General features: G+C 40.7%; 1 protein-coding gene across 1 annotated transcript; it reads left to right on the forward strand.

Moving 5' to 3' along the window:
* The first annotated feature begins 418 nt into the window (after nt 1-418).
* On the forward strand, nt 419-14755 carry klhl14 (kelch-like family member 14). Its single transcript, XM_057323396.1, has 9 exons — nt 419-584; nt 1081-1984; nt 4029-4150; nt 8272-8361; nt 9012-9090; nt 9279-9469; nt 10663-10821; nt 11405-11562; nt 13597-14755. The coding sequence occupies exons 2-9, from the start codon at nt 1104-1106 to the stop codon at nt 13735-13737; spliced, it is 1821 nt and encodes a 606-aa protein (XP_057179379.1). The 5' UTR covers nt 419-584; nt 1081-1103; the 3' UTR covers nt 13738-14755.
* Nucleotides 14756-14938: the final 183 nt, after the last annotated feature.

Consider the following 14938-nt stretch of genomic DNA (forward strand, 5'->3'; position numbering starts at 1 on the left):
AGAAATTGACTAATTAGCAATGCGCACTAAAACTTGACGCTTCTCTCCATAACGCAGAGAGAAAGAGAGGAAAGACTCGCCTTTTCTCCTCTCGTCTTTTTTCCATAGATGTTTGAAATCGCAGTCATTTACGCTCGACAGTTTTTACAATAGCCTTGAGCCATAATTTTGCGAGTCTCTCCAGCATCCATACCCCTGCGCGGTCTCTCTCCACCGGCCATGCGCGTCCGTTTCTCTCCCCGACCGTGGATTTCCTATTACTCTCGTTACGACTCACTGAGCCCCAGGCCCAAGGATAATGATGTGTTGTTTCTTGGTAGCATAATTTGTCACACGTATATTTCTTCTTCTTCTTCTTCTCTTGGAGAAAGCACACGGCTCCTCTCGCACTCACGCACAGCTCTTTGCGTTAATTCTGGGCAAACCTAAATGATCAGAGGGACAAACAAGCATCAAATGAGTGGATACCGATGCTTATTATTCTCATCCGTCCATCATAGACTTTGAGAAAACACATCAAGGAGCGAAGAAGAACAAAGAAAAGTGCGCCAACGGACTTGAAGCTTCACTTTGCGTTAAGTCAGGTAAGTTTTCGGATGCCTGCTATAACATCATCGTATTTGGCACGGGCGCGCGCGGTGCGCCAATGTGCAGCCGTCGCTTGAAATAAGTTGCCGTTTGGCAGCTCGTCCTCGTACGACTGGCTCGATAACGCGTCGTGCTCGCGTTTTCGCGACGCGCAACCGTACATCCGATGGTTGCGGGAGACAAACTAATTGCTTTTGTAGCGCATATCGGCGGAACGCGCGTTTATCCGTCGTCGTGTGGTATGGTGTGTGTGTGTGTGTGTGTGTGTGTGTGAGGAGGAGGGGGGGGGTGGGTTGTTTGGCCAGATAACAGCATGGCTCGTGCGGATAGCGGAATGAACGTTTGCGGCCATCGTGAGGTTTGCGTCTTCCAACCGAACTTACCGCCGCGGTCTCTCGATCTCGCGGACGCACGCGCGTATGCTTTAACGCGCGCGCCACGAGAACGAACGTGCAATAGATGAGAAATGCCAATGGCTTTGTTTACCCGCAGGAGGTGCGCGCAGCCCCGGAGTCATGTCCAGATCGGGTGACCGAACCTCCACGTTTGATCCGACCCACAGCGACACTCTGCTGCACGGTCTCAACCTGCTGTGGAGGAAGCAGCTCTTCTGCGATGTGACGCTCACCGCGCAGGGACAACAGTTCCACTGCCACAAAGCTGTGCTGGCGTCCTGCTCGCAGTACTTCAGGTCCCTGTTCTCCACGCACGTGCTCAACAGAGAAGACGGGCTGGCGGCCAAGGACCAGGGCAGCAGCGGCACCCCATCGTCCTCCCCCGACGACAAGCTCCTGCCCAGCCCGCGCTCCGCCATCAACAACCTGGTGCTGCAGGGGTGCTCGTCCATCGGTCTGCGCTTGGTGCTGGAGTACCTCTACACGGCCAACGTGACCCTGTCCCTGGACACGGTGGAGGAGGTGCTCTCCGTCAGCAAGATCCTCAACGTCCCCCAGATCACCAAGCTCAGCGTGCAGTTCCTCAACGACCAGATCTCTGTGCAGAACTACAAGCAGATCTGCAAGATCGCCGCCCTGCACGGGCTGGACGAGACCAAGAAGCTCGCCAACAAGTACCTGGTGGAGGACGTGCTCCTGCTGAACTTCGAGGAGATGTGCGCCATGCTGGACGCCCTGCCTCCGCCCGTCGAGTCCGAGCTGGCCCTTTTTCAGATGTCCGTCTTGTGGCTGGAGCACGACAGGGAGCCCAGGATGCACTACGCGCCCGACCTGATGAAGCGCCTGCGCTTCGCCCTCATCCCGGCCCCGGAGCTGGTGGAGAGGGTGCAGTCGGTGGAGTTTATGAGGAGCGACCCGGTGTGCCAAAAACTGCTGCTGGATGCCATGAACTACCACCTGATGCCCTTCAGACAGCACTGCAGACAAACCACAGCCAGCAGGTAAACACTTCTCTGTTATATCCAGTCATCGAGATCAAGAGTGTTTCATTGTTTTTGTTGTTCTTCAGAAAATACACATTTTCAACGTATCAACCCAGACTTTAGCTATACAGTAGAAGAATGCATGAATTCTGTTGCACGCAACTTTGTACAAGAAGAACAAAGAACTGACTTGATTCTTTGACAGTTGTGGCTTATATTTGTCAACAGAGACGATGTAGAAAAAAGCAAATGTGTACAAACGTGACAGATCATTCTGTACTGATCTCAGCATTTCGCTTTTGGGAGCCGGATGACATTTTCTTGCCATGTCCGCTCCATATCTGTTCAGACTTCTGCTCTTATCGTGAGATTCTGAACTATTCCTCATAGTGCCGTTTTAGGGTTGATTCATCTCAGCATTGTTGCAAGCTTGCGTACTGCAGACGTTATTGCAGTCTGCAGATGGGACAATTAGCAGGAATAGGTGACCGTGGAATAAACCGGAATCAATTGTTGGAAAGCGTTTTTTTGTTCTGGAATTGAAATGAAGATCTTGGAGAAGTCATCTTGCAAAAGGTTTAATGAGTATTTCAACACGTATCTGCTAACAGAATTAGCGTGGGTGTAATTGTTTGTGCTCTGTTATTATTTGATCGTCACTCGACGGATCAGCTGTCCAAACCTGTTCGGTGTTTGCCTTCACCAACCTGAATGGGGATTTGATGTAGAGGAAATGAATGACTGACATTTATTTCGCTTATGTGGTTCATAACCTGTATGTGATGGAACACAAAAGAAGATATTTTGAGAAATGTTCATACCGTGGAAGTCGATGGGGGCCCGTGGTTTATGGTTATCAACATTCTTCAAAATATCTTCTCTTGTGTTCTGCAGAAGAAAGAAAGTCATGCAAGTTTGAAATGACACGAGGGCGAGTAAATGATGACAGAATTGTCATTTTTGGTGAACTATCACATTAATCTCAGAGCTGTGGGATCGTAAAATAAAACACTCGCACTCAATGGATGTTGTCAAGCTTTGAAAGCACTTATTCAATCTTAGGAATGGAAAAGCTTGGTGTCTTTAAACCTGTTCGTGATTTGTTGTGAGTTTACATTATTGATTGATATCAAACCAGTTTGTTTAATTAAATCTCTCGCACGATTGAATGGACTCATACCGTGCACGCGTGTCCATTTATTTCCTTGAATCTTTAAAGCATTACGCAGGATAAAAAGGACTGCAGGTGATTTTACTGTTGACAGTAGTCACATGCACGGCTTTGACCAATAGGATGAGAACGTGAAGAAATGAGAATAGACAGACATGTCAGCATCTGTTTGGATCTTATGGTCTGGATCACAGATGTTGTCAACATTCCAGCCACAACCGTTGGAGGAAAAGCACATCACGAATGAACTTGAAATGTGAGCGAATGGAAAAATGGAAGATGTGTTGATGTTAAACATTCCTAACTGTACGTGTCACAAGCTCGATTGAAATTCCTTTTAGAAGTGATGTAGCGCAATTACATGTGTTATCAGAGTGTGTTTTACAATAATAAGAGATCAAAGTTCAGTGTCGTGATGCACTGGTACATCCTCCATTAGAGACAGAACCCCCAAACCCGTTAATACTATACCACACTCACACAATTTAAAGGGACAGTTCACCCAAAAATACAGTTCTGTCATCATGTATTCACCCTCATTTGGTTCAAAACTTCTATATGACTCTTTGTTCTATGGAACACAAAAGAAGATATTTTGAGAAATGTCTCAGTGGTTTTGTGTTCGTACAATGGAAGGCAATGGAGTTCAGTGTTCTTTGCTTACCAACACTCTTCAAAATATCTGCTTTTGTGTTCTGCAGAAGAGAGAAAGTCATACAGAAATTAAATAATGACAGAATATTTATTTTTGGTTGAGCTGCCTCTCTCTCTCTCTCTCTCTGCATTCAACACGTCTCACCATGCCGTGGCGTATCGTTGGATATGTAAACGCTATGCACTAACAGCGGCTAATAAGAGACTTGCTAATGAGTCTGTTTTTGTGTAACGCAGGATTCGCTCAAACAAACGGACGCTCCTGTTGGTTGGGGGCCTGCCCCCGGGTCCCGACCGCCTCCCCAGTAATCTGGTTCAGTACTACGACGATGAAAAGAAGACATGGAAGATCCTTACAAGTGAGTGCTTTGCTCTTTTCCCTTCTCTTGCTCAGATCGAACCCTCCCTGCGCCGGCCCGTGCCGAGAAGCAGAGAGGTAATGATGTATCACTATCACTTTTAATGTAACTTTTTAATCAGAGCGTGACTGCCTTCACACCATTGTGGAGCTGTAACGCCTGGATTGGCTTCTGTTTTCTCCCCCTGTCTTTATGCACAAGCGTGCCGGCGAGATTAATTTTAATCTAATGATCTTGTGAAGATTCATCATCAGACGATGACACGTATTCTTATTGAACTGCTTTATTAGGGCACAACGTTCGTCTTGGCGAGCGGCGGGGGAGGAACCTGCGGTGGTTTGTGTTTAGGCATGACGAATTACAATCTGAATTTTTCAATAGTTCAAACTGGTCACAATCTGTGTATGAATTATGAGGAGCGACATCATCATGGGAATGTGTCGTAATGGTAAACTCTACAAAACAAGTTTTTCCATATCGCTATTAAATATTTCTTCACTTTTAAGTTTCCATCCTGCCAATCCATCATAATGTAATACAGGCATCAGGAGATGAGTAATAAAAATGTTCTTTTGAAATGAAGTTGCACTGAATGACCATCTCAGTTATGTCTCATTTGACTCTCAACTCTGTCTCAGTTGTTGATAAAGGTAAAGTGTCGATATCTAATAATAATAATATAATGAATAAGTAGACAGGTGAGAATACTGTTGATCGCTCAAGAGAAATCTAAACAAAAGTCTCTTTTCGCTCTCCATTTATAATATCATTGCCGTCAGTGTGAAACAAGTGAGACATACAAAATATATTTCCTATGGGGATGGGTTGCCAAAACTAAAAACCACACGATCTCTGAAACTTCAGGAACATGTGAGATTACTGGAGACTTGAGACAAACAACTGGATACAATAATACGATTTTTTAGCAATTAGTTTCAATGGTTTTTACTCATTCGCATAATTCCCTCAAAAGAAGTTGCTGGTTTGAAAAACAAAGTCAAAATCTTGTGTGATTATTTCGACGAGCTTTTTGCAATCCGTATCTTAAAATAGCCTTATATACTATTAATAATCTTTTTCTGACTGTACATAAATCCGTGTCATTTGAACAGTTATATGTATGACAGCACCAGGTGGCTTGTGGGATATCAATAGCCCGTGTATTCTTGTCAATGTCAAGTCTTGTCAAGAAGAACCCTTACGAAAATACAGTTATAATCTATTTAAACTACATAAACAGAGTTAAATACTGAATGGAGTCTAAAAGATTCAAAGCTAAGACACAACGTTATAATTGAAACGACTGCGTAGTTTCTATTGCTTTGCTTTCCAAGAGCAAAACAGAAGACATTAAGCAGCATGCAGTCGTTTTGTTTTATAGCTGAAAAAATGAGTTCAGCCAACCGATGACTGCATCCCTGAGGAACGAGACCTACAGAGACACCTCGCTCACCCAAACCTGCAGGCCGCATAACATCCATTAATGAATTACATCTGGATCTATATACCTTACACTCATAAGGTCATAGTGTAATGTCCTTTATTTCTGCCTCAGACGTCGAGTATCAAATGGCCCATGGCCAGGCGAAGAGACCAAACTGCGAAATCATCCTCTCAACACACCAGCACCCCCTTGATGTCGTTTGGGGTGTGCAGGTTATTAACATTCAATCATAACTTTGCAATGAGCCGAGACCCAAAAGGGGGGGAACGGCGACTGATTAAAACCTTCATCAGCACTATTTAGGACGGCTCTCATGACTGCGTCTCTCTGCTTCTCTGGTTTTCTGCCACGTGCGCTGACTGACACCTAGTGGAGCCCACGTGCAATGACTCATGGGAATGAAACTGTAGGTGCAGAGGTTTCTATTCAGTGTTACAGTTTAGATAATACATTAAGTCCTGTAACACTCTGTTATTTTATCTTATAATCTAATAACTGGATTTCTTGATCAAATCTAAATTAATGTTTCTCACATTCTGTCGTTCTTCATATTCCTGCCTCCCATTCACTAGTTCATTGCATAAAATGATTTAATGTGATCATTTATTTAGATTTGAAGTAAAAAAAGAATAGAAAGAAAGAAAGAAAGAAAGAGTTAGAGACATTAATGAAAAAATGAAACAAACAAACACATGAAAGAAATAAAAAAACAGACCAAGTAATGTCACAATGCACAAAAATAAAGCAAACAGGAAAGGAAGGAAGGAAGAGAAAAAGAAAGAAGGAAAGAAAGAGATAGAGAAAGAAAGAAAGAAAGAAAGAAAGAAAGAAAGAAAGAAAGAAAGAAAGAAAGAAAGAAAGAAAGAAAGAAAGAAAGAAAGAAACACTTTGACTTTTAACACGCTTTATTAAAACGTTTTCCTAAAAACAAGCATTATATTATCCCCAAACAAAATACAACATAATGTAATCAGGGGCAAAGAAAGAGGGAAGAGAGAAAAAAAGAAAAAACAACAATTGAAAAGAAAGAAACTAATAATAATAACAATACTAAATAAATGGAGCCCAGCATCACACATATCACCAGTTAAACAAAATCTCTCAAAAGAAGAAAGAAAGAAAGACAAAGAAAGAAAGAAAGAAAATGAGACATTAATGAAAGAAAAATATATGAAACAAACAAACAAATGAAAGAAATAAAAGAGATAAAGAAATTAAAGACTTGAAAGAAAGAAAAATGAATGAATGAATGAATAAAGAACCAAAAAAAAGGAAAAGAACAAAGTAGGGAAGCTTATTTTTCAAAGCTTATTTAAGCTAAATATAGACTAATTTCGCATGACTTTCTTTTGATTTTTGTGTGAAATATATTGTCAACTGTTTTAATTGTTTTAAAGTTCAACGTCAAAACTTTGCAAAAAGATGCTTTTCCAAAATCTCCTAAACACTTCATATAGTGAATAAGAAAGACATATCTTACAGTGGCTTATTCTGAATGTCTGGACGGGACACTCCTGCATTAAAGATCAAAGTCAATATCATTTGTCTTCACAGAATCAGTGAATTCAGCGATACGTTGTGTTTTCTTCATTCATTTGTGTAGATGAGATATAAGATCACAGACCTCTTGATCTCTTCGATCCTCTCTCATCACGTCACGCTGTGTGTGTCTGCAGCTGTAAAGGTCAAGCGGCTCTGTCAGAGACAGGTACAGTCCTCCCGTGTAAGTGGTGCTGGTGAGAGAGACAGAGCCGTGCGACCGGCTGTATTGGTTGGATGTGAGAGAGAGAGACACTGCGGTAGAAGAGGCCGATTGGAGAAAAGCAAGATTCAAGGCGGTCTCATTTTACAGCAGCTGTGATCCATCAGCCGGTGGAGATGTGACAGTGGAAATGAATGATGGAGGCAGACAGGTGGCTCTCAGCGTACCACTGATTTACGCCGCACGGGCACGGGACGGAGATTTATGGAGTGAACATGATCGTGTTCATTATGACTGTCACCCTACGACCGTTTCTCTCGATTTCAACTGGGGGTCACTTTTGCAGTCGCTGAAGGATTAGAGGAGACAGACGGGAAAGAATACAGCACATCTACATCTGCCACCGTCTACATATGTGACTGTGAATGCGTTCCGCAGAGGAAAAGCTATTCTATTGGCTAAAACCTAACAAATCAATGGGCAGAAAGAGCCTACAAATGACCACTAACATTACTGTATTTTACATACCGTTCCCAAAATGACCATGTGTTGTTAAACCATTGTTTTACTTCGTCTTGTACATTAGGAGTGTAATGATATATTGATGGCATATTGCAATACAAAAGAAATAAGATTATAGTGATATTGGTTGATTTGACATATTATTTGAATTTTATGTTTCATTTTTTTGATTTAGTTCAAAATATTGAACTAGTGTCTCATGATAACCACTAAACAACCCAGTTTCCACTGTAACCATAATGTACCAACTGTGGTTTTACAGATGCTAATCAATTTGCCAAAAAACATACCACACTTTTGCTATAATACAACGATTCACTTTGTACGGTTTGATGTCTGTTGAATCCAGTCATTGGCCAATGAAACGGTCTGATTTCTAGGTCAGTTGTTTTATGTCTGAATGGATATTGCCGAGCGACCCACTGATGTGTTTTGGTTTTGTCTGTGTTGTAGTAATGCCATACAACAGCGCCCATCACTGTGTGGTTGAAGTGGAAAACTTTCTGCTTTTACTGGGTGGAGAGGACCAGTGGAACCCTAATGGTAAACTTCTGAATAAATCTCATATCTGTACAATTATCGGTAACAATAAAACACAATGCAGTCAGGTGTAATATACACTGGTGAATAGAAAGGCTGCACAATATTGAAGAAAAACGTGACGCTCTATAATTTTCTAAATAATGCAATATGATAAAGCTTTTAAGGTTGATTACTTTTGCAGAACATAAAAAATCTGACGGTGTTATTGCAAACTATTGCGACATTCTAAAATGCACATTTGCGAATATATTGTGCAGCCCTATTTACAACTCGTTAAAGGGACAGTTCACCTAAAAATAAAAATTCTATCATCATTTATTTACCCTTATGACATTCAAAACCTGCAGGTGACTCTTCCTTCTGTGGAACACAAAAGAAGATATTTTGAGAAATGTCTCAGTGGTTTTGTGTCCACACAATGGAAGTCAATGGGGGTCAATGTTGTTTGGTTACTAACATTCTTTATAATATCTTCTTTTGTGTTCTGCAGAAGAAAGAAACTCATACAGGTTAGGAAAGACATGAGGGTGAATAAATGATGACGATTGTTGAACTATCCCTTTTAACGTGTTGAAAAATGTCCATTTTTATCTTTCAAAACAGCCCTAAATGTTACTGCGGGATAAATCTAATACGAATGCTCTTTGCAGGCAAGCACAGCACTAACTTCGTAAGTCGATACGACCCGAGGTTCAATAGCTGGATTCAACTACCCCCCATGCAGGAAAGGTATGAAGCTGACTTACGATTCATGAAATAATGAGAGCCCTTCATAACACGAGCTGGATGTATGACTGTAATTATTTCTTAAGCCTCCGTGATGAATTTTGCCTCTGGGCTGCTACGGGCATGTTTGTTGTAAACAGTCTCCACGATGAGGGATTTTAAGAGATCTTTTCATCATGTCTTTGTTTCAGGAGAGCGAGTTTCTTCGCTTGCTGCCTGGATAAGCACTTGTACGTTGTTGGGGGAAGGAACGAGACAGGTTATCTGTCTAGCGTTGAAGCCTATAACCTTGAGACAAACGAATGGAATTACGTTTCGTCTCTTCCTCAGCCGCTGGCTGCACACGCGGGCGCCGTGCACAATGGGAAAATATACATCTCAGGTTTGACGATAACGCTCATGCAAACAGTGAATTAGTCAAAGTGACTGAAAGTCTACTAACAGATGACATTCAAGTCACGAAGACTAAGATGTGTGTTTATCAACGCCACATCTTTAAGGGAATATTTCAGGTTTAAATCAAGATTAAGCTCTATAAATGACATCCGTGGCATGTAAACATAAACAAAAATTGTGTTGACAGAAATCCACTTACAATTAAATTGTCTAGACTGTTTCAGCAGCAAAAACACAAACCAACATTATGTGGTCCAAACTTAACTTCCGGTAGACCTCCGCAAAGAATCAATAACTGATGAGTAGGTTTTCAATTGAATTCAATTAATATACAACAAAACATTAACATCAATTAATATGAATATAAATGAAATATAAGATCAACCGGAAGTTAACGTTGGGCCAGGCGTGTGCGTCCCATGAAACCGTCCATAGGGGAATATGGTGTACGTCAGACTAATCTCACGGGAATTCGTAACTATTTTACCAGTTGGCTAAAGGCGCGGTCAGACTTGACTTTGAGCATGCGAAGATCGTTCGGACGGTGGTACGAAAATGGGCAGGTGCGATTCCTCCATTTTTGACATTTCTGTACCGAGAGGTCACGCTGTGACGTTTTGATCTTCTATTGGTCTCACGAACACACGTGACGCGAATTCGCAGGTCAGAGTTCACCGATTTTTTCAAATCCATGCGCATGAATGGAAGTCAATGGAGGGAAAAGTCAAGTGTGAGCGCGGCTTAATTCATTTGAATTTGTACGATCTCGTAGTTTCATTGTAAGTTTATCTCTGTCAACACAAATTAGTTTTATCAAATTATTTTCTGTGGTAGCTTTGCACAGAGGCCGACTTTTTTTTTTAATTCACCCTACAAAACATTAGCCAATCCGATGTCACCATTTACAAACGCACAAGCAAGGAGCGTTTCTGATTGGCTACTTTTCTGTATTCTTAATTTTTGTGAAAAAAAAGGATTTACAAAGCCTAGAGCTGTAACAGATGTGAAATTCTGTGACATCTGTCTGATAGTGCGGCGGTTTAATGCATGCTACTAAAAACAACTTCAACCTGGAGTATTCCTTTAAGCTCAAAATAATTGTGTAAGCGATTAGTAAACCGCATTTAAAAGACTTATGTTTCTCATATTGAAACGTGCATTGTGAATGTCTTGACTTAGGCGGAGTACACAATGGAGAATACGTATCCTGGCTTTACTGCTACGACCCTGTAATGGATGTCTGGGCCCGGAAACAAGACATGAACACTAAGCGAGCAATACACGCTCTCGCAGGCATGAACGATCGCCTCTACACTATTGGTGGCAATCACTTAAAGGGTAATTCAGCTAGAACTCAAACCTCAGCAGCTACAACACCAATCAATACAGTTCTTGATTATTAAATACAGTTACAGTCAATAATTAAATCTAGGGATGTAACGATTCACCGTGAGCCGGTTGAAAATCGATTATAATGTGTGACGATTCAAATCGGTTGAAGTGTGAACTGAATCGCAATACATTTTTGAACAGCAGGGGCCGCCATGTTCACTGCAGACATGCTGATATTTCTTAAATGCAAAAAAATCCAAGAAAAGCACAGACAGTATTAGTTTGTTTATATTAAAGAGACCTTTTCTATTATTAATTTGTTTTAAAATTGCAGTTTGTTATTTGAAATAAAACATTATTTTATTATACAAAGAAACGTGAAGCATTTAAGAAATAAAGCAAGGGAAGTTGTTCATTTTTAATTTTTCAACTCATTTTGTAAAAATAAATCGTGAATAAATCGCATCGTGAGATCAGAATCGTGAATCGCATCGCATCGTGAGCTGAGTGAATCGTTACATCCCTAATTAAATCCCAAAGTAACCCATTTGCAATGACGTTGTGAGTGACAATGAGGTTCTGTGTGCAGGATTCTCGCATCTGGATGTGATGCTGGTCGAATGCTACGACCCTAAAGCAGACCAGTGGGATATTCTGCAGACGCCCATTCTGGAGGGACGCAGCGGTCCTGGATGTGCCGTTCTGGATGATAGTATTTACTTGGTCGGGGGCTACAGCTGGAGCATGGTAAACATTACTGCTTACTTATTGAATATTAATGAAGTCTTTATTTGTTCTTCACACGTATTAGAAATTCTATCATGATTGGGAACCCTTTCTAAAACCGTAAAGAGAATTGGTTCCTGTAGCTCAGTTGGTAGAGCAGGTTGTTCGCAGCACAACGGTCATGGGTTCGAATCTCAGGAAATAACGTACTTGTAATACATATGAATTGAATGCATTTTACGTTGCTTTGGATGAAAGCAACTGACAAATGCATCAATTTAAAATGAAATTGTAAATAGTGACTATAGTTCCCCCTGTGGGCAAAACACAACAACGCAAGAAGGGATGTAACGATTCACCGTGAGCCGGTTGAAAATCGGTTATAATGAGTGACGATTCAAATCGGTTGAGGTGTGAACTGAATCACAATACATTTTCTGAACAGCAGGGGCCGCTATTTTCACTGCAAACCTAAACGTGGACATGCTGATATTTCTTAAATGCAAAAAAATCCAAGAAAAGCACATACAGTATTAGTTTGTTTATATTAAAGAGAGTTTTTCTATTATTAATTTGTTATAAAATTGCAGTTTAGTTTTGTTGTTTGAAATAAAACATTATTTTATCATACAAAGAAACGTGAAGCATTTAAGAAATAATGCAAGGGAAGTTGTTCATTTCTAATTTGTTTCAACTCATTTTTTCAAAATAAATCGTGAGTAAATCGTGAATAAATCGCATCGTGAGATCAGAATCGTGACTCGCACCGCATCGTGAGCTGAGTGAATCGTTACATCCCTAAACGCAAGACATTCTTTCAAAATACAACGGATAAACCAAACTCTGGAATGGATACTTTTGCACTCTGAAAGAATTTGGGGTTATTTTCAAACCATGGTTGGGTCAAAAGGGACAAACCCAACCACTGGTTAAAATTAAACTTATGCTGGGTTGTTGAACCCATGATTGGGTTGAATATAAATATTTTCTGGGTTAACTTAACCATCAGTTAGGTGCGTCTCTTTTGACCCAACCATGGATTGAAAAGAATCCAGCCATTTTAGAGTGTGATCTAGGTCTAATATGTCCCTATTTATTGAGGCTTAAATGCTAAAAATCTTCCTGTGACTCAAATAATAGAGCATTATCTTACAAGTGCAAAGATCATGGGTTGAATCCTAGGAAACACACATACTGATAAAAGAAATGTATCGCTTGAATGCAAGTCACTTTGAATACAAGCGTCTATCAAATGTGACCCAGTCTGTAAAAACACAGTTAGATTTTTTTGTGATTTGCCGTTTTCTACATAAAACATTTCTACATAAATAAATAACTGTGAACATCCTTAATATCTTTAATATTGACCAAGTACAGCCACGCCAAAGATTGAAATCAATTTTTAGGAAGCCAACTCCCAACATTTTTGTGCAAAATAATAATACACAGTGTGAATAACATCATTGTAGCGGGTTCGCTAGGGTAAGGAAGGAAGAGGACGAGGTTGGCGAGTCTGACACGAACTTTTATTCCACGTGAAACAACACAAATTAAAGTAAACAGCACATAAATCCACGGCTTTTCCTTCAGCCTGGTTTCAGACGATCCACGTCTAAGAAAGTCCTTCGTTCTCTCCTGAGAGGTTTGGCAACGTGGCAGTCCGAGTCTCGTCCGTCTCTCTCTCCCGATTGTGCCTTCCTCGGGTGTTGATATTGTCTCCCCGCGCCCTTACTGGACAGAGAGACAGGTGTTGGCTGTTTGCATTTACTCCACTCACTTACCGCTCGTCTCCTAGCTCTCTATCCTGCCGCATCCCTCGCTACACCACGCCCCCCTCGCCACAATCATTTATTTCAGTATTTGTCATATTTTGAATGAATATTGGAAACCCTTGATCTCAAAATGGATCATAAACACACATTACTGTCAGCATTTGTGGAGCTCTACTTTGATAAGTTCACAGACAGGGTCACTCACAACAAATGCACAAATGTAAATTTCTGTCTTGTTGACTGAATGAATGTACAGTAATTCACGAGTAATGTTCTCTTTCAGGGGGCCTATAAGTCATCCACCATTTGTTACAGTCCAGAGAAAAGCACATGGACAGAAATGGAAGGAGAAGTGGCAGAACCTTTAGCCGGACCGGCCTGCGCTACAGTCATACTGCCGGCCTGTTTGCCATTTAACAAATAACTGCACACAACCAGACGAGTGCAGTGAAGAGGAAGACGCCATCGGGATGGAAAGCCCATCGCTAAACAAAATAAACGAGAGGACTCTCTCAAATGAACGCCGGCAGCTTTTCAACAGGAGCTGATGAGCTGTAGAGATTATTTTTTTACTGGTCGGACAAGAGCACTTTGTTTCTTTCATGCCTAAAAGTTTAAAACTGATACGATCATCAACTTTACGTATTTGATGCTCATGTGTGTTGACATTCAACGGCTCCTATTCAATCCATCTTTTGTCTTTACATATTTTGGCTTGACACGGCACGCACACTTTGACCAAATCGATAGATCTTCCATACGTACTTTGTGTTTTGTGGAAACCTCTGATCAACGACAGTGGTGACAAGTGGGTTGACAAAGAAGCTTCATGTTTTTGCGAGCAAAAATCACAATTCTGTGTACACTGTAGACTAGCTATTTAATATATATCACATCACGTCTGCTTGTTAGATATTGTGGCCATAAGTCGCACATTGTTATTTGTACAGATGAAAGGGGAATAAATGTCAATTTAAAAAAGATGTTTCAGTTAAACACAGACACTTTTTATTTATTGGTTGAACAATCACTATATTATTATTTTTTACTTGCCATGTGGTATATTTGCATGGCGTGACGTGGAAAGCGTATTGTGCTATGCTGTGGGTACATCATTGTTTGTTAAAATGTCATATCTCACAGTGCCTATTTTTAGTATCGGTCTGCTTTATTTAGACAATTTTCCCATTTTATCAGCCTTATAAAAAGAAATCAAATTTAAAGTAGTCAAAATCACGAATTATTGAAGTTGTTTTGGTTTCTCTGAGAAATCTGAATTTGTTGCACTGATGTTTGCTGTCCCTTCTGATGAGGAAAGGGTTTTTTTCTTTCATTCTTGTAAATAATCGCTTGCAGTGGTACATTTTTGTGCTCATGGGATTTATTCTCAAATCCTGTTATGTTCTTTACATTTTAGTCTATGAAAATAAAACAATTTCTGAATCAACAATTCATCTCTCTGAGCCACACCCACATCTTATAACTTTTGTCTAGGTGGTACCGAGATGGCATCACCTTCAAAGAGAAATCAAATTCCTTACTGTTTAAATGCCATAACCTCAAATGTCATTCAAATTAATCAATGTACACTACACATGCAGTACACTAGGAACTGTCACGTGACA

Source organism: Triplophysa rosa, linkage group LG23, assembly GCF_024868665.1.
Source record: "Triplophysa rosa linkage group LG23, Trosa_1v2, whole genome shotgun sequence".
Classification (NCBI taxonomy): domain Eukaryota; kingdom Metazoa; phylum Chordata; class Actinopteri; order Cypriniformes; family Nemacheilidae; genus Triplophysa; species Triplophysa rosa.